The sequence below is a fragment of the Tachypleus tridentatus genome, chromosome 13 (genome assembly GCF_004210375.1).
Source record: "Tachypleus tridentatus isolate NWPU-2018 chromosome 13, ASM421037v1, whole genome shotgun sequence".
NCBI classification, from domain to species: Eukaryota; Metazoa; Arthropoda; class Merostomata; order Xiphosura; family Limulidae; genus Tachypleus; species Tachypleus tridentatus.
In genome coordinates, this window is record NC_134837.1 from 86,451,299 (window position 1) to 86,473,092 (window position 21,794).

Consider the following 21,794-nt stretch of genomic DNA (forward strand, 5'->3'; position numbering starts at 1 on the left):
TCTTACCACTAATTATACCTTCATGGACTGTATATACCACGTTCTGTCATTATTTCTACCTCCACAGATTGTATAGGCCATGTTTTACCACAAGTTCCACCTACATCTATTGTTTAGACTAAGTTGTACCACTAGTTCTAACTCCACAGCCTGTATGAACCACGAACATTTGCAAGATGAAGCTGCAATTATCTCCAGAAAATAGCTACTGTCAATGATATTTCTCAACTGTATTTGAGAAATATGTATTTCTAATATCGCTTTCAAATATCCAGAAGTTATTAGATGACTGAGTTCACTATTGTGGTGTCTTCGACATTCCGTGTTGATTTATTGATGTTATTTCTGCAAGAATCCCAGTTTTATAATTGTTTATTGTTATTTTTGTCTTTGCGAATTCAGTACTATCTTGATGTTCTTTCCGAATATTGCAAAAGTAGTATTTTTAAATATTGAATTCATTCTCAAGCGTACAAATCGACAGAAGTTTTACAAATCCTACAGTTTTTCTAATTTTTAGTTCCCAAAAATTTTGGAAATAGTAAATTTCATTTATAATCTTCAATACCCGTTGAATTAAGTAGAGAGCTGAATAGGCTGCGGAACCTTACGACGTCTTTACAGTACATGACACCACGTCACCGCGTATTATTTTGGATTTTACCTATCATAACAAAACCTTACTAAAACACATATAATAACAAAAAGTAACACTAAATTATTATAAATAACATCTCTAGCCTTATATTAGTTGATTTTAGTTACCGGTATATCTTTCTCGTACTATAATAACTGTCGCAAGATGGGGTTGTGTTCTGTTGATTAAGTTATTTGAGTAATTCGCCGTGATTTCATCTCAACTTGTCACTAGAAAGCGATACAACTCAGCTACAGGAGCTGGTTGGGGATCAGGTTAGCAAGTTGTTGGTTCATTTCTGACAAACAGTTCTCAATAGAATTCCAGTCTGGAGACTTTACTGATTGTGGCAATCTTATAACGTTCTCGTGGCGGAGATAATCCTGTACAATATGTAGCTTGTGGACAGTGGCACTGTGATCCTCGAATACGAAGTTATTGAGAAACCTTACCCTAGCATATGGCAGAAAAGTCGTCTTCATATGCATGTAGGATGATCACCTGACATGTCCGTAGAAGATAGCTCCCTAGTGGCACAGTGATATGTTTGCAGACTTACAAAGCTAGAAGTTGGGTTTTAATACACCACGTGTTCAGAATACAGATAGTCCTTTGTGTAGCTTTGTGTCTAACTTCAAACAAACGAAAACCTGTACGATATGAAAAGCGGATTTTCCTACCATGATGAACAGCTGCCCAAGCATGTGCTACACCACCTCACGTGGTCTCCATGTAAGAAAAGTCTTCCCTTCTTTGTTCTCCAGGCAAATGACGAACCTTAATGTTACCGTTAGTTTTAAGAAGTCAGAAACAGGACGCAGAAGGGAACATGCCACTAGTATCTTTACTGCAGTGACAGTGGTGAATTCTAATTAATATCGGTTTGCATATAGCCCTTCTTGCAAAATAACCTTGTTTAGCCAGTTTTTTATTCACTGTTTGTTTGGATAACCAGAAATAAACATAGTTATGACATTTCTGTTGTAAGGTACTGCAAATTTTCTTTCGAACTTGAAGTGTTAACCTGATCAAAGTAAGGTAATCTATTGTAGTAGTTTTCGGCGCTTACCAGTAGAATTTCATGGATGAAAGTTTGCTGTAGTCTGATAACGTTTCAGGATACAGAACACTGAGGGTACCCTTCTGTTCTGGCATTGTCTGTTTGCTTCTTACCATTTATGGACAGTCAGTAAAACAATTTAACATTCTATAACTCTTGATACGTTACAAGGTATGACTCTACATCAAGTAGAGATAAACCGTCTGTACAAAGCTTTAATCTGTCTCGAAAAATATTAGACCAAAAACACACTCTTTTATATAAAACAGGTATTTGTGTATGAATATCTTGACGAACAAATGCCTCACACAACTTATACAGACTACAGTAACAAGTCATACGTGTTTGTCCGATAATACGCTATCTTCTCCATTATAACTCTGACATTTACTCAATAACTATTGCATACTACTTAATGCATCATGCATTTAATAATTTAATTTTTTTGGTGTAACAGGAAATCTAGAGGAATATAGCAGAAAATCTAGAAAATGACAGTAAGAATTTATTTAAATACATTAAAGTTAAAGAAGATGCTAGGATGGGAGTAGGACCCTCGAGATATGATAAAGAAAGGCACGTATCCAGTGATTATGAGATGGCTGGGTTATTAGTATTTGCTTTTTCTTTGTTTTTTTACTGACAAAGATTTAAGCAGTATTTTACATTTTGAACAGTTTATAGATGTAGATGAGATAGAAAAAGTTGATTACATTAATTCCTAGGCGGTTAAGAAAAAATTGGAAATTTTAAGGAATAACAAGCGAGATAATATTTCCTGAAGGGTTTTAACACTAGTTAAAGAATAGATATGCGAACCACTTACTATCATGTTTCGTCAGTTGTGGATTAGCAAACAGGTACCAGAGGATTGGAAGTTTACTAGTATAGTTCTCCTTTACAAGGGAGGTGATAAAAATTGTCCTGGAAATTATAGATCCATTAGTCTTACATTAGTTGTAGGAAAAGGTTTGTAGAATCTGATAAAAGACGCTTTGCAAATTCAATTAATAAAATTTTATAAAATAGTCAACATGATTTTACTAAGGGAAAATCTTGTCTGACAAATCTTTCGACATTTTTTGAAAAGGTTACTGTTTATGTAGATGAGAGTAAGCGTGTAGATCTAGTGTATTTGCATTATGAGAAAGCATTCCATAAGGTGCCATACATAAAAGCTTTGTAAAACATCTCTATAGGTGTGTGAGATAAATTAGAAAATTGGATAGATGAGTGGCTAGATGGAAGAAAGTTACAAATGGAGCTCAGTCAAAGTGGACTAATGTCACAAGTGGGGTACCTCAGTGCTCAATCTTAGGATTTTTGCTTTTTTGAGTTACATCAATGACACAGATGTAACCGTGTCGTTTACAATCGGTAACAATTGTTAGTGATGTTAAGGTCTTTGGTGTTGCTAGCTGTGAAGAGGAAGTTTCTGATTTACAAAAGGATTTAAATAATTTAGTTAGTTGAACAAATAAATGGCACATGGGGTTTTAAGTATAGTAAATGCAAGATAATGCATGTGGATTATCATAATTTGAATTAGAAGTATAATTTGTCATGTCATGAAAGAAATGGATTTGGATGTAATAGTTGATCAGTCTCTAGAGACATTCAAGCATTAAAATTTCTAGAATTTTAGGTTGTATCTATAGAAATATTGAATACAAGTCTAAAGAGGTTATGATTTTATTGTACAAGTTTCTGGTTAGGCCTCATTTGGAATGCTTTGTTCAGTTTTGGGTTCATTACTTTAGGAAAGACACTGAATTGTTGAAAATAGTTCAGAAGAGGGGTGGAAGGGTTTTAATACGAGGAATGGTTGAAATCTCTCAAATTGTTTTCTTTTGAAAAAAGAGAAGGGGAGATCTGACTGAGGTATTTAAAATTTTAAAGGGAACTGATAGTGTTGATGCATGATATTTTTTCATACTTAACAATGAGAAAAGGTAGAACTAAGAGACACAAGTATAAATTTGGCAAGAATCTTCTTCTTAGAAGTCATCTTCGGTAAAGACAGATTTATTTTCTTAACAGGATGGTTAGTAATTGGAATGGATTGTCTCCGGATATTGTGGAGGCAGTAACTTTAATTGAGTTTAATTAAAAGCTAGGTAAGTATATGAATGATAAGGACTAGCTTTAAGATTTTTTCTTAAATTTATTTATTTACAGTTTTAGTTTTGCTTAAACAATAAAACAGTTGAGATAGACTAATAGTTCTCATATTATCCTCAAACGTTGTTATGTTAGTAACATTAATATGGAGCAGTATTCAAACATTTTGTCCAAGATTTTTTTATAGTAAAAACAACGAAATAGAAATGGTAGAATACATTCTAATATGAAAGGTATCTGTATATTGAAACCTGTACAACTACTGGAATATACTATTTTGCAGTTTAAATACTCAGACATTAATACGTACTGTAGAAACCTCCATTGACACAGCAGTAAATCTGCGAACTTTATAACGCTAGAAATCATGTTTTTGATCTGCATGATGTGCATCACAAAGAGCTAGTTATTTAGACTTGTACTTAATTACAGACAAACAAATGTACTGTTTAATTATTATGAGAGTTTTTATTTGTTTATATAAACATGATAAGACATTAAACTTCGTTCAAAGAGTTGAGATATGATTTTAAAACAAAACCGAGTTTGTGTTTTACAATGTTTGCAAAACTACCATTATTGAAAATTAGTTTCAAGTCAGTTTATTTTTTCAGTTTTATTTTCAAGCTTGATATATTTTACAATGCTAACAGAATTAACTGTTGGATCTATTAAGACTTTAAACGAGTACAAAGTAGTCACGTGGTCGGTCATATAAATCCATATTGAAAACATCTCTCTATTTAAAAATATTTTAGGTTATTTTAAAACATAAAATTGTAGAACGTGCACTCGTGGTAATTCAATATTCATTTGCTTTAAAAATCGCACAATAAACTAATTTTAACTAACGGACATTCAAAATTTTATTTTTTTTATGTAGAATTGTCATTCTCTTTCGTTGTCAACCACCAAGCAGGGTAAAGCAGATATTTCTATCTGTTTCTTGTTTTAAAGCACTACAACTCAAAAAGTAGTGTAGCACACATCGCTTGAATATTTTTCACAATACTTAAGGCAAATGATAACAAATTATAAAACAAATATATCAAACACATTTGTATCTTGAGGGTAGAAGCATATGAAATGACGTAAAATTGTTATAGATGACTTCATAATTCACCTATTACGGATATTATTCTAACTTGATCATCTCTTATTTCTTGATTTTTAACTGTTTTTAATATAACGTACTTATGAAATGGTTCCAAACCAAAAAATATAGATGAATCCATATGTTTTAACCTGTATCATAAAATATACTTCGAGTTGGTTGAGCGCCAGTTAGAATAAACTTTTATTGTTAGTATTTTTTGAGATGTTTCACATAAAGCCACATGCACCCCGCTACTGCAGAGGTTAGTTTACGGATTTGCAACGCTAAAATCAGGGGGTTCGATTCCCCTCGCGGGGCTCAGCAGATAGCCTGATGTGGTTTTGCTATAAGAAAACACACACACAGAATTTAATTTTATGTAATTTTCTAAAAGTAGAGAAATATTATTTATTACTATAACATTTTATATTTCATGCTCTATTATAAAATAAAACAATATAGCGAGACTCCGTTATCTTTATAACCCTGAGCTCATTGTTTGTAATTAAGCATAAAAGTATACAATGGGCTATCTGTGCTCTGCCCATCACGGGTATCGAACAATATAAATAATATTTAGTAACTTCACCAGCCACTCTAGTGACACAGCAGGATGTTTGCGGACTTATAGCTCTCGATACTCGTGGTGGGCACAGCAGAAATAGCCCATTATGAAGATTTGTGATATTAATATAAGAAAAAACGACGCCCAAAAATGTTATATCGTAAGGTCTGTTGAATAACTGTAAATCATTTTATCTTAGGTTAGGGAGAAAAAACCGTAAACTTAAAGATTAGAAAGATTATTTGATAAAAATTAATCAAATTCCTCAATTTAAAGCGAATATTAAAAAAAGAGAAATAAAATATTTTATGGTAATTCTGCACTTGAGATCTTATAAAACTAAAAGTAAGGACAATATTCTTCGAAATGTAGGCCATACTGGTCCTTTTCGCATTGACTATTTATAAATATGTACTCTGTTTACATGGTATTTTAAGTAACTGCAAATTGTTTCACTCTGTTCATTGTGTCCAAACTGACTGGGCGGTTAAAGCACTCGACTCGTAATTCGAGGGTCGCTGGTTCGAAATACCGTCACACCAAACATGCTCGCCCTTTCAGCCGCGGGGGTGTTATAACGTTATGATCAATTCCGCTATTCGTTGATAAAAAAGTAGCCCAAGAGTTGGCGGTGGGTGGTAATGACTAGTTGCCGCCCCTTCGGTCTTACAGTGCTATATTAGGAACGGCTAGCGCAGATAGCTCTCGTGTAGCTTTGCGCGAAATTCAAAAACAAACAAAACACTGTTCTTTATTCTTAGTCGTTATTACAAGTAACACATGCTAAAAGCTTTAAATAGACATAAATTTAAAGCATAATCCAATATTTATTAGATTTCTTCTGTTAGCACACCAAACGATATATGGAGTTTACGGATACAAGGATGTGAACAGAAACAAAAAAGCCTGTGGCTTAATGACTGGTTATTATTTCCACTTTCATATATTCAAATTTCATGTTATTAGATGCGATAGGATCTAAGTAAAAATTGTTTATTATTTGTAGTTCATCTTGCTAATATAAGTCAAACAGCGAAAAATAATAGACCATACGATAATTAGTTAGATGGTTTCTTTGTGCTTGTGAGTCAACCGTGCCTTGAATTTTAATTATTATAAAATGTTATATGTTGAGCGGGAATCTATTCATTTATTTCTTTACTTATTTTCAAATTATACGGCCCGACATGGCCAGGTGGTTAAGGAGATCGACTCGTAATTTGAGGGTCACAGGTTCGAATCCCCGTCATACCAAACATGCTCGCCCTTTTAGCTGTGTGGGCGTTTAATGCGACGATCAATCCCACTATTCGTTGATAAAAGAGTAACATATAAGACTTGGCGGTAGGTGGTGATGACTAGCTGCCTTCCCTCTGGTCTTACACTGCTAAATTAGGGACGACTAACGCTGATAGCCTTCGTGTAGCTTTGTGCGAAATTCAAAAAACAAACAAACAATCAAAGTAAAATTTTCTACGCAAACGAGAATTCTTTAACACGAAAGTTACTCAATGAAAGCAATTGTAACGTCCAGGCAAAATGTTAATGATACGGCTTGAATATACAGATAATTATTAATTTGTAAGTACTGTAAATAAAACTGTTAGTGAACGTAAACATAGCTTGTATTCGAACTGCGAATTATTACTCTTTTCTTTAAAGATCTGTACACTTACTGAGCATTTTAATCAGTAATATATTGGTGATGATTTAAGCAAGAAGCAGTTATATTTTACGAAAAATAGTGTCCTGTTTCGCCTTTAGATTTTATCATTTATTCTTTAAGTGATCGTTTTAATTGTGTTTGTTGTGTACATACAGTTATGAGACAGTGCTGCCTGCTGATGGTGGGTAGAAGGCCATCATGGCAGTACGAGTGTCAAAACTATTCAGTTTCTGAAACCGAACAAAAGAGAAACTAGTGATTTGTAGCACTGGTCTTTCCACGTCGATGTTGAAACAGTTGTATTAAGCTATTAGATAATTAGTCTATTTTTGAAGATCTCAGGCAAAAATATACATGATCAAATATGACATGAAATGACTGGTTATGTCACTACACGTTGTTAGTTTTCAGTCCACTGTTCATAAAAGGGTATGTGATTCAAGACATTGATTCTAGTAAGATATCAGAGTTTTGCTGTGAATTTTTATTACTGTTATTAATTTAAACATTAAATTACTTAATAATATATAGTTCAATAAATTACTTTTTTTCCTTCTTTATTTGCAGTATCACTGTTAAGGCTATATCGGTACATTACTGTTGTCATTTTGAGTACTTTGTAGATAAGTCAAAATTTTATGTGTCTTAACGATTATCGACGGTTTCATGTCCGAATACTTGAAATGAATGACTTATTTCTCCTATATAGTTCAGCAGTAATTTGGGGTTCCATATTTTTACAGCTTTACGTTTAACAACTACATAAGAAAGAACACCTTGTTCAGTTTAATTTCATTTGATGTGACAATTTAGGCGTCGAGTCATTTATCGTCAGGAGAGACGACAGTAAGAAGACGTAAGATATTTTCTAAAATCCTCAATAGGTAGCTTTACTGCGTGACATCATATTTGTGATGTTAGGTCAATTGAAACTATTTCTTTGCAGGGGCAATTTAACCTGAGTTCGTCCTTATGTTGAATAATACCAGGAGTCATTCTGTTAAAAATGTAATATTTTTATATCCGATAATATTAGATGATATTCTGCTATGATTGAGATATCTTGATGCCAGGTAACGCTAGAAACCATTCTAGAACTGTGATGTTTTGATGTCATATAAAACCAGGTGTCATTCTTTTATAATTATAATGTTCTGATTTAGATAATACCAGGTGCTATTCTGTCAGAATTATGATGGAACATCTTCAATACGAAACAATAAAAATCTTACACTGATTAGCAAGTAATACTAATTTAAGCCTGATAGAACGCCTCTAAGTCTTCCTTTGACGCTATAAGACTACTTCATCGATTAAACCATAACATAATTAATGGTATATCCTCTTATTAAAATCTAATCCATTAATTAATTGCATTTAGTGCAAGAATGGAGCTCTTAGAATGTTATAATGTCAGTCCTGTGTTAAGTTGGATGAAGAATAATTTAATAATGAAATCAACACGTCTTGTATCTACAGCAACATTCCAGTACATCAGTTTATGTAAATCATTCTTATAAAATACATTTAACTCTTGTATTATAGAGCTTCGCGTATGAAATATTAGGATGTCAAATTTTTTTATACCCAGGTCTGAATAGAACTTCTAATAATTGACAAAACATTTCAGTAATACAACTATACACAGATGAAATGTCCAAATTACCAAACACATAATGCATGTGCATGCAAGAAATAATCTACACTTTATTTGTTATGCCTAATTATAAATAATTATTTTAACTTCATTGTTAATACAATGTTAAGATATTGTTCATAATACCAAACGATACTACACGCAACCATTATGCAAATAATATTAAATATTGTGTTAACCCTTAGTATACATGATTCTTACTAAGTTGTAATGATTAACTGATATATTTTTCATGTTCTAATCTCTAGTTTTAATATAACGTGCATTACAACTGTTGTTGACCTTTATTATCATAGACTGTCTGTTATACTATTGTTGAGTTCAGTTGGATTATTCGTTATGAAAATAATAATTTTAAGTTCGGTCCTCTTAATGATAAATAAATAAATACTTTAATGAGAAAGTAAAGCAGATGAGAAAGTATCTGAGTTCAGTTACTATGGGCCCCATATAAATATCTTATTTATAAGATTTATATTGTTTATAAACGATATTGATTCGGGGCGTACACTGTGTGATACAACTGTGCCATTTTCAGTGACTTAAAGAAACTGTGCATATAAACATAAATTTGATTATGAAAGAACGTTAACACAAAAATGTGTTAAATAAAATAAAACAAAACATTTTCTGCATGCAAAAATAGACATCTTTAAGAGTATAAAAGGAAATATATATAAAACAAATATAAACAAGAGGTGTTCCCCTTACTGATTCGTTAAATATTAGATCAGTTAATAACCTTAATATTTAAACAGAAATGTAGATAAATGGAAATTAATATAAAAATGTAATGTTTCATATAGTGCTTCATTATATATTTTTTTTAATTTCGCGCAAAGCTACTCGAGGGCTATCTGTACTAGCTTCCCTAATTTAGCAGTGTAAGACTAGAGGGAAGGAAGCTAGTCATCACCACCCACCACCAACTCTTGGGCTACTCTTTACCAACGAATAGTGGGATTGACCGTCACATTACACCGCCCCCACAACTGAAATGGCTAGCATGTTTGGTGTAAAGGGGATTCGAACCCGCGACCCTCAGATTACGAGTCCAGTGCTTTATCCACTTGGTCATGTCGGGTCTATTCATATAGTGATAGTCGCATAAAAAATTATATTTGAAAAAAAATAAATGGTACTAGAGGATTTGAGAGAAAGAAGATCAATTTTTGGTAGCAGTAGCATCGAATGTTTGATTTCATTCACAGAATAATTTTGTAGAATTAGGTAGAGCATGTAATATGTATATTATGGATCTATCTATCTATCTATTTCTATATATATTGTAATTGTTAAGGGGTATTGCAGTTTAAGAGATTATGATATGATAGGAAATCCAGATGTTTAATAATTTAATGTCCTTTACTTACCTAACATACCTACAGGGAACTCTGTTGGAGCGTTGTTTTCGGCTGTACCAAAGACGGATTGTGTTACGATCCATACGTAGTTTTTACCTGTGATACCAAGATCGTCGGCAGCTCCCATAATCTCTGCACCTTCTTCTTTCGTGGAGTACAACAAAATCACTCTTACCTCACTGTACTTAAGGAATTCTATCTCTTCAGCAATTTCTTTGCGAATTTTCTTTTTAATGACGAAGACATCCATGATGTTGTATCTGCAGATATCAATTGACAAAAGGCTAGCATTTAATATGTTAAGAGAACACAGTGATAAAGCTCGTTTCTGAGAGTGGTAATAGCAAGACTGAATAGTTCAGGATACTGAAAACCTTAGTAGTTAAAATAGTAACTGAGCAGTTGTCATTCTAGCTTCTTACCCTGATGCTGAAAATTTCAAAGCTACATAATAGTACAACTTGGTGTTCTCAAATTATGTTTAACGTTCGATTATTTCATTTTCTCATCGAAACAGGCGTAATCTAGTGGGTTCCTTTTACAGATTGTGAATCCAAGATTCACAGTTGCTGCTAAGAAGCACTCTGCATTTTGCGACTATGAATACGCTGCAAGAGTGGCAGTTAAGTCCTACTATTTGGTCGGACAAGATAAATGGTCTGACTTGAACTGTTGGTAGTTAGAGTGTTCGATTCGCAATCTGCATGTTGCGAGATCGAAACCTGTCATCAAATGTATTTGCCCTTTCAGCCATGTGGGCGTTATAACATAATGGTTAATTCCGTTATTCTTTGGTATAGGAGTATCTTACGAGGCAGCGACAGGTAGTGTTTACTAGTTTCATTCCCTCTAGTCCGTCACTTCAAAATTAAGGATCGTTATCGCAGATAGTTCTCGAATAATTTTGCCCCAAATTCAATAAATACGCAAGCTTAGCTCAGGAGATGGCCGCGGGTGATGTCAAATAATATTTTCTCCAGTCTATCAGATCAAAATTAGGAACAGCTGTACGAAGAAAGTTATAGTGTGCCTTTACGCGAAAATCTGAAACCAGCAAACGAACCTTTTTCATCAGTTTGGTTCAGATAACGGGAAATATCATAAACTGAGAAAGGGAATAGAATGACATTTACATTTTAATTTTTTTATATAGACAAGCTGGTCATGCACTGGTAAGATATCACAATTCTGTGAATTTCTATTACTGCTGCTATTATATTAACATTAAATTACATAATAATATGGCTCGGCATATTCTTCCTTTTTATTTCCAGTAGAAATATTCGAGAGATATATCCAAAATTTGCTTGGTAATGGTTATATTGTTACACTTATAGCTAAATATAAATTGTATTCAGAAAATTATCTGCCTTTAAACATTCCTGATTTTAAAGATAGAAGTTTCTTGAGTTCCAAATTACTAAAATCATTCGTTGTACTTAAAATACCCTGAATTAACAAAGGATGAAAGTTTGTCAATAATAAATACCAAAAGAGTGACATGACACTTGGGTAAAAACTAATAATCTACCTACGTGAAACATTTTAAAGAAAAAATGATTTTAATTATACTTATTTGCTTTCGTTTTGGAAGAGCTTTTTTCCATATTTATTTTTGTAGGGAAAGCAAAAATCGTTATACGTGTAACCAAGGTGCTTCTGCCAACAGGGAAAATCGAAATTATTTCTTAAAACTGGTCAGGATGTCTTCTATTTGTGTGCGCAGTACATACGTTCAAGTTTCAAACTAAAAACTATTTTTTGTATTAAATAATAAAGAAAAACAAACTATGAAATGATTTCCTTCCACACCACCTTTCCACTCAACAAATGTGTTCATCTCATCATAAAGGCTTTGTTAAACATGGAGATAATTCCAACAGGATAATCGCTTAGTCCAAGACTTCTTTGCTATATATATATATATATACATATATATATGCAAAATATGAAGTATGTGATCTTATTGAGCATAATAATATATCAAAAATACTACAAGGGCCACTAGGTTCGAAGTACTGTATTTTATAATATCTTTAGTTCGTAAGTTTAGTTGGTTGGAAGCACTTTTGCAGCTTACACCGCTCTTCAGCTAGCGATTATAAATGTACAAGAACTGACCAGACTTGAATTTATACCCCATATACCCGTACATACATTTTATGGGTATACCTCAGGATTACAGGTTAAAATCAAAGGTGTAAAAGTTTGCGTAATTCTTGTACAATTGAATATCCATTGGTTGAAGAGCAGTGTAAGCTGCGGAAGCGCTTCCAATCAGTTAAAGATATTAATATATATATGTATATATACACACACACACACATATATATATAAAAGTCTTTTATTTTGCATCTTCTGACATTGCATCTCAGCTATTGAGAAAACTTTGAAGGAAAAAATACATTAAACAACTAAGTTTACTACGACTGATGAGTTATGTACAAAAAGTGTCAAAATATCTGAACTACATATAAGCTTAACTCTGTTATGTATATCTTTTTTTAGTATCTGAATGTAAGAGAACGAAAATATTTGAATTAATTCCAATTTAACATATAATATAAATACATTGCCTTATTTTGAGAAACATAATGTTTTGTTAATTAGTTCACGTTATCAATGTACCTGAAATCAGTGCTGTCTAAGACTTGGTTTCGAACCGCCCGGATGAAGTCGTCGTGTCCGCCTATTATAGTTGTTAGAATTGAGAAATGATGCCAAAAGTATCTCTTCATGATGCTCAACATTGCCGCTGACTGATGTTTGACAGAGGGCGCTAGTTGAAGGATGAGTGAGTCCGACACTTGCTACAAAAATAAAACTTTTGTTACAATCAAATACTGCGCGCATTTATCCAATTTTATTTTTTATAATTAGTAGGTAACACTGTGGAAACTAAATACCATCTGCAATGTTTGAGCTTCAACAAAGACTACAGCAAGATCTACCATCTACAGTGTATGATCCTCAACAATAAATACATCAAGACCTACCACCTGCAATGTTTGTTTCTCAACTATGACTACAGCAAGATCTACTAGTTAGATATTATTGCAATCAAAACATAGTTTAGTTTAGAACTTTGGTAGCTTCTAGTACTTAATAATTGTTTGTTTGATAAATCATTGTAACAATAAAATAAGAAGTACAATCCAAAATAATGAATATCAAATTAACAAATCTAAAGAGATTCTTAAACGTCCAGTACTTTGAAATAATTTCTTTTAAAGATCAGATTGAAAATTATGAACTGAATTATTCGCCATACCTTTCAATAACGTTTTTTAATAATAAACACAGAAAAATAAAGCAATCTTTTCAGGGTAAGGATACATAGAAACGTATTCTTAGTATACCTGACTATCAAGTGTTTAGGTATTTTTAATGAATTATCATGGCTCAGTGAAGTAGGAAAATACTAAAAAATGTGATCTTTCATAAACGTGGATTAATTATTGTTACCAAGAGACTGTAGTTGGCAACCAAAACTATGGTTGCAAGTACTTTCTGATGACCAAAACAGATAAAGTTCAATAAAAATAAATTATTTGTGAACATATTAAAGTATTAATAGTGAATACGTATCAACATATATCTATATTTACCAACACTTAAGAAATAAGTAATCAAAGGTTTACGTCTCTATTGCACCTGAACTCAACCCGTGGTCACCATTTACAGATAGTGTTAACTCTTGTTTGTTTGTTTGATTTTCGCGAAAAACTGCATGAGAGCTATCTGCACTAGCCGTCCCTAATTTAGCAGTGTAAGAACTAGTGGGAAGGCAGCTAGTCATCACCACCCACTGCCAACTCTTGGGCTACTCTTTTACCAACGAATAGTGGGATTGACACTTACATTATAACGCCCCCACGGCTGAAAGGGCGTTACTTATGTAAAACCAGTGTTAAATTGATGTATCAACACCAGTGCCTGTTGTAAATGTGACAAAGTAGTGATGGAACGCAAACTATATTTCTAAATATTATCATTTTAATAATGAGGAGACAACATAAAAAAATAAATATTAAGTATATCATTATTTATTTGGATGATAAACTACAACAAAACAAGTACACTAAACAAAAAATAGGTAGAGATAAAAATAAACATGTTTTCAGATTGAACAATGAATAAAAATATTTAATATTTATATTAACTGACAGTGTGCTGAGCGAATACCTAAAAGGAAGAATAACATCTATTGCTTCAAAATAAGTTGTTAAAAAGTAGCTGAGTTATATATATTTTTGAGGAAATAAAAGTAGTTTGTAGCATTAATATACTTAGTATATTTTTATGAAAAGAAAAATTATTTCTTGTTTTCATCACATACTATTCTAAAATATAAGTAAATAAAATAGACGAATAAATATACCTTAAATAAGATTTTCTGTTTTTTTATGTTTTGTTTTATTCATGAAAGTTATGAGAAAATAATATGGATGCACATAATTTTTCTTACCCTTATTTTCACTGGTTTTTCAGGAATGCACCAAACTCAATCAAGTAAGAAAGATGTCTATCTATCTTATCTACATGACTTACAAGGCTTCATGCCAAATAAGCTTCAGCAGGAGATGCTGGATTACTAATATGACGTGTCAGAACTTGCGTGAACACGAAATAAATCTTACTTAAACCATTTTCTTGCTTGCATTTTTCATCATATAACGTATTCTGTCGTATTAGAGATAAAAAGGAGAAAAAAGAAGACTCTTTAATTAAAATTATCACAATTCTAGGTAACCTTTGATAGCTTACAAAATGTTTTATATTCAAATTTTTCTGGAAAAGACGTTTGTAGTAAAAAAACCCTCACCTCAGCATAAACAAAATGAAAGATAATTATGTCCAGGAATTACTTTGAAGAGCGAACCTGGTAATATGAAATACCTATAATAGTGTCAGAAAAGATGAATACAAGATCTTGTTTATTGGTTGTTAAGCACAAAGCCACATAACGAGCTATCTGTGCTCTGCTTAACTTAGGAATAAATACACGAATTTTAGAGTTATAAGCCCCCCAAACTTACTGCTGAGCCAACTTTATTAGATTTTTAGAAAATAAAAACAAACATTTATAAAGTGCAATAGCAACAAAGAAACGAAATCCGAAATAAAGTCAAGAATATATCAACTTTAAGCACAGAAGGAAGAAGCACACACAATCAGATATGAAATCAATGTGAAATGATTAATATCTTAGATAAAGCCAAGCGAGGAATAAATTCATAGAAGTATCAATGAACAATACGAAGGAAGATAAAAACAAATTGGAGATAGTCAAGACAGCAACTACCCACCAGATAAATGATAAATTTTATGTTTGATCAAAACAACTAACTAAAATAGATCCAGGATAAAATAACAATAAAATGCATTCCTGACAAACCAAGCAAATTTCGACCAGTAGCACAGAAGACCAACTTCGGGATAAAACTAAGAAAGTATTGGCTTTAAAGAAGGAAAAGAAAGCGAGAACTCCAGCAGGGCTAAACAATAAATCATTTCTAAACCAGCGACAGTACGTTTCATTTAATAACAGCAGCAAGAAGAACAAAACATTCCTAAAACTGAGCCATTATATTCCATCTAAAATAAAAATGAATACTTAAAAGGTCAATAAAGAATACAATAAGCAGACAAAATTCAAGCACATAATCAACTGTCAAGGTAGATAAAAAAAATTAAAATTCGTAAAATCACATTACAACGCCCCGACGGCTGAAAGGACGAGTATGTTTGGCGCGACGAGGATGCGAAACCGCGACCCTTAGATTATGAGTCGCACGCCTTAACGCGCGTGGCTATGCCGTGTCCAGAAGAAAAGGACAAAAAAGAATTTTACAATTATACCATCATAGAGTCGAGGAAAGATGCTGAGTGAAAACAGTCCTAAACAACTATAGAGAGAAGATTAAGGCAACTGAACTGATACAAATAAGAATAGAGAACCAAAACTCGTTGAAGTTAGAAAACCAAAAATAATTTAAAATAGAACAAGAGAAACAAAAACTCAAAACTAACCAAATCAAATAAATACTTTTAAAACACAACTATTAAAATGACATCAACTATAAAAGTTTGTTTTTGTTTGTAATTAAGCACAAAGCTACACAATAGGTTGTCTGTGCTCTGACCACCACGGATATCAAAACCTGGTTTCTGATGTTGTAAGTCCAGAGATATGCCAATGAGTCACTGGACGGGGTAACTAGAAAATACACGAACACCAAACCTAATTGTCACTAATAGAACCAAAAAAACCTTTCAAGAAACATAAAAATTAGAATGAAACCACAACGATTATTAAGTCAGCAAATAAAGAACCCGTTTCATCCGAAAATCCAGAAAAATAATAAAAAAGCAACAACAAACACGATGAAAAAAATTACGGTGAAGAGGGAAAAGAGAGATATTTATTACAACGTTAAGAAAACATAAACTTTAAATGTAGAAAAAAAGACAATGAATGATGAAACCAGAACATGTACGAACATAACAAAATGAACCAAGAAAAATATGTTTTTCAAATTAAGGGTGAAAAACCTACATCCACATCAGAGCCAAGAAAATTAGCACGGCAAAGTCCTGACAAATACTGATAGTAGTGAGAAAATACCAAGAAAGAAGCAGTATTTAATACGAAATGAAAAAAGAAAAATACCACTTATAATTTTTCTTGTCAAGAGAACCAAAAGTAATAACATTGGTCAAGAGTTAAATAATGTCCAATGAGAGAAAGATAATGTCTTTGAGATAATCTAGAAGAAAGATAATTTTAAGTTAAAGAAAAACAAAGTACTCAGGTAAAGAATGCAGAAACATGATAAAAATGTAGAAAAACCTAAATAGAAAACAAATAAAGAGTGTAAAGACAAGACTTAGTCTGTAATAAAATGAACTAATATACTGAGCGTAAACTTCACACTTTCCAAGAAATTAATGATAAAAGAGAAGAAAGATAATGGTATGGTAGAAATGATATCGAAAATATAACCATGTAAAACTATCTACTATGAAGTCAACAAAGATAGAACTTGTGAAATGTAGTCGGTTGAGAACAGCAACAACAAAAAAATAAAAAAATAAAATTCATGTAGTAAAGTAAAAATTAAAATAAAATATACAACAGCTAAACGTAGTCAACAAACGCACTCACAATCTCGGGTAATTAAAACTGACATCTAACATTCATACAAAGATTGAACACCTTATACTAAAATGATTTTGGTTTGTTTTGTTTTGAACTTCGCGCAAAGCTACACGGGAGCTATCTGCGCTAGCCGTCTCTAATTTAGCAGTGTAAGACTAGAGGGAAGACAGCTAGTCATCACAACCCACTGCCAACTCTTGGGCTCCTCTTTTACCAACGAATAATTTGATTACGAGTCAAGTTTTTAACCACCTGGTCATGCCGGGCGTAGGGATTTTGGAGTATAACTACTTCTTACGTGGACTCGTCCAATCATGCTATACTTGATAATCGTGTATTTTGGCAATAGTCCTGCAGTAGAGTTTTCATTGTAAATATCTCCTTTGTAAGTATGTCATATTAAAACACGCAATTTTTCCCTACATTTTCCATAATCCATCAAGTATATAAAGACGACGGTTTCCCAGCAACCATTTTAATAGTTTCGTGGCACTGAATTCCATAAACGTTGCTTTTGGCAACTTTACTAGTACTCTTTCTTATCAAATAATATAAATACAATTTTCATTTTTAAGCCGCTTGAGGTTCAGCGGGTATTTCATGGGAGCAAGCTGATTATACGTGATTTATGTCGCTTTTCATACTGACATTCTTTCGACTATGCTCTTTCCGTTGTCTGGATTTTCAAGTTTTACAAGATGGCATGCTTTTCTAGGTTATGACTTGTTGCAGATCTTTCGGTGGATGGTTCTAATACCCCATGTTAATACAATATAACTTTATTTTCCCTTGTTATTAAATATAAAGTATATACCCGTTTTGGAAATTATAGATGCTTTGAACAAATCTTTATGACCTGACGCTACGACACTTTTTACATTAGAAAATATCTTTTCATATCCTTCCTATAAGAGACAGAATTTTGATGACATCACACTATACCTAAGTAATATCAAAAACCGACAAAAATGTGATTCTAATACATTCAGTTTCACTGTGATTTATATCGGCTATGTCTATCACGTGACTTTCTGAATTATATATTAAAAATCGTTTTAATATAATTTACTCACTTCTCTGTATAACCAAAAATTTCATAACAGTATATGAAGTGCCAATAAAATCAAAATTATCTGGAGAGAACTGTGAAAAGAAGAACTTGCCAACGAAAACAACATGTAAAAAAAGTCGACCAGATGATTAAGGCATTCCACTGGCCAGCTTAGGTTCGAAATCCTGTCCACCAAATATTCTCGCCCTTTCAACCGCGGCATCGTTATAATTCGACGGTGAATCCAACTATTCATTGATTGAAGAGTACCCAAAGAGTAGAGGGTAAGGGCTGATGGCTATCTACCTTCTCTCTAGTCTAGTATGAACATTGGCCCAATAAGGACTAGCGAAAGGGTATACAGTCCTGTATGGTAATTTTTACACAGATGAGAGAAAGAGCAACAAGAATAATCTACCCACTTGTCCAAGCATCTGGTATGTACGGGATGTATTTTTTGACATACCCTGTGCTCTATTTAAAGAGCAACAAGAATAAACTACTCACTTGTCCAAGTATCTGGTAGGTACGGGGTGTATTTTATTGACATACCCTGTGCTCTATTTAAAGGGCAACAAGGATGAATAACACGACTTATTTCAACATACGTTTTGATCGAGCGTACTCAGTAATGTTTATTGCTTATCTTGCTGGGGACGGATAATTTCAAGACGACAACGTTCCAATTCACCTTTCACATAGTGTGCTTTAAGAAACATGATAAACATTTCAAGCATCTTCCATGGCCACCAAAATTCTCGGTTCTCAATCCAGTTGTGCGTCTGTGAGAAGAACTTGGAATATATCTTTGCCACCACAATTTCTGCCAACCTTTTTCCATGAATTGATTAGAATAGTAATTACTGAATGGTTGAAAATGATACATGATACATTCAAACATCTTATGGATTCTACGTTGCGTCACACCATAATTGTTATCAAAGTAAAAGATGGCAGTGCCTTATTTAATATGTCCTAATAAAATGGTTATCTAGGCTGTATACTAACTCCAAAATTGATTAGAAATGTAAATCAACTAAAATACACAACTTAATCTGATCAACGTTTCGACAACCACTAGTTACAAATTTCAAATAATATGGCAACTGTGCAATACTAAGTCTTACATTGATCACATTTTCCATTCTAGTAGACGTGCAAATAATTTATACTCATATTTTTCTTATTTCATATTTCTTTCGTTCAAACGATGAAACAACTGTTAAAAACTTCAAAAGTAATTTATTACGTGTATTGTGACAGTTTTAATTCTTTTTTACATGAATGGTACTAGCAAAATGATAAAACTTACAATGATGAAAATAAGGGAGCGCGTAAAATACTATAAAGACTATTAGACAATATCTTTCCTTCTCAAGTTTTTTAAACAGCTCATTCTTAATATTTGTGGAATATTAGAGTCCTAAAAAAGTGTAACTTTTACAAAAGATATTATATCGCTGTAGTTCGTGACAGAGCTTGCTGAAAGGCGATAATAGCCACGTGAAGCCTTTTTCATGTTTAATATTTTATCTCATGCATACATATATATATTGTAAGCCATTATAGAGTTTTACTCTTTTCAAGAGCTCTCCTGAATTTAAGAAAACAATAAAAAGTTAATATTTCTGCCCTAAAATACTTATCTATTTAACCAATCTGGTCTTATGATGACACTTAATGTATTATATTATTACTAGGTGCCTGCTTCGTAGCCATACTTCTACACTTCAGCTCCCTACAGACTATTTAAACAATAAAAATCAGAACGAAATATAAAAAAATTATGAAAGAGTTAAAAAAAGGAAAATCTATTAAAAATACATGGACTTAGATGAGCAAACGATTGCTTTGCAAAATGTTGAAAAAAGGGTAAAATTGTTTTTGATTAAAGACGTCAAAAATTCGTGGGCGAATGAAACATATCTCCGCTTTGCAACTCCAATGTGATCAGCTCTGACACAGTAAATATCGCGATAAACGCAGAAAATTAAATTTCTCTATATTATTGCTTGGAACCCACAAGAAGGTATCTTTGTCCCAAATCCCATGTAACTTAGTTGACATACATACGAATATTTTACGAAAAACTCAAACTGTTTATATCTCTGTTTGAGAAATGCAAAGAGTATTTTAGTACCAAATTACATGCAAATTGATCGAAACAAGGCAAGTCATTGGCCAAAAAGGTCATAAAATTATGGACTCATTTCGTATTTTGACTCCTAAAACGAGCAGTGATTGGCAAATCCCACATTTTTGTATTTATATGTATGAGACCTATAAAAAGTATCTTTGTACCAAATCCCATATAAACTGGCCGCAATACGGTGGAGTAATTGTACCAAATGTCATGTACATTAATCAAAATATTTCCTAATAATATACCCAAACCCTAAAATTATGTTTCATTTTAGTCCAGACACACTAAAAAGACCCAAAATAAGCAAATCCAACTTTTGTTATATAAGTGTGTTGGGCATATAAACATCTGTATTTGTGCCAATTTTTATCTTGATTGCTGTAAATATGACCGCACATGAGCTCGAAATACAATTTTTGTTATTGTTTGACCTTTTACTCCATAAATTCCTTAAAAAGATATATATATAATAAAAAGACACTTGGGCATATTGAATAAAGCTATAATTTCATATTTCAAGCTAATCTACCTAGAATTGAAGGAATGGCAGACGAATGAAAATTGTTTAGAAGAAAAAGAAACAATAGAAAAATAGTGTTTCTTTTTACGGAGACACAAAAATAAATATAGATAAAAGAAACTTAGTCTTACTTTTTCGGTTTCAGAAATATACTTATCATATTTTACATATAATAAGTATATAAAATACAAATTTTTGTTTTCAACGGAAGTTTCATTCACTTAAATGCTTCACGTAGAGCAGAGAAGAGACGTCTAACTCATGAAACCGGTACAATCTTGAAATTTGCAAAATAGGAGCATAATTCTATATTTATCTTATCCATGATGACTAGGAACTCACTTGAAGTGCTTATATATATAGTAGAGAGCTGATATGAGTATTAAAATATTTTATTCAAAAACAGAACCAGTAACAAAGTTTCGGCCTTTTTTAAGTCATCATGATTGTTTGTGGTTGAGCACAAAACTACACAATGGATTGATTATCTGTGATGTGCTCACCACTCGTATTGGAACCTAGTTTTTAGAATTACAAGTCTACATACTTGCCGTTGTGACACTGGGAACTGAACTGAAGAATAATGTGGGATTTGGTATATTGAAGCGTGCTCCTGTTGTTCCTAAACAGGTACACAGAGGATGATAAATTTGTTTGTCCTTCAAGATAGGATTAAATAGTATATATAGATGATATTTTTGGCTTTATATCGATGAAGGGCTCAGGAGCACAGGGCTTTTGATTTACGAAAC

At 32.5% G+C, this 21,794-nt stretch overlaps 1 protein-coding gene across 4 annotated transcripts in view; it reads right to left on the minus strand.

The window, feature by feature from the left end:
• The window catches only part of LOC143238473 (glutamate receptor ionotropic, NMDA 2B-like), a 211,155-nt gene that overhangs the window by 61,071 nt on the left and 128,290 nt on the right, over positions 1-21,794 (minus strand). For all 4 annotated transcript variants that reach the window (XM_076478737.1, XM_076478736.1, XM_076478734.1 and 1 more), the window contains exons 3-4: positions 12,795-12,976; positions 10,176-10,426 (exon numbers count right to left, since the gene is read on the minus strand). In XM_076478737.1, coding sequence (XP_076334852.1) covers positions 10,176-10,426; positions 12,795-12,916 — 373 coding nt within the window. In that variant the 5' untranslated portion in view covers positions 12,917-12,976. The remainder of the gene's footprint in view (positions 1-10,175; positions 10,427-12,794; positions 12,977-21,794) is intronic.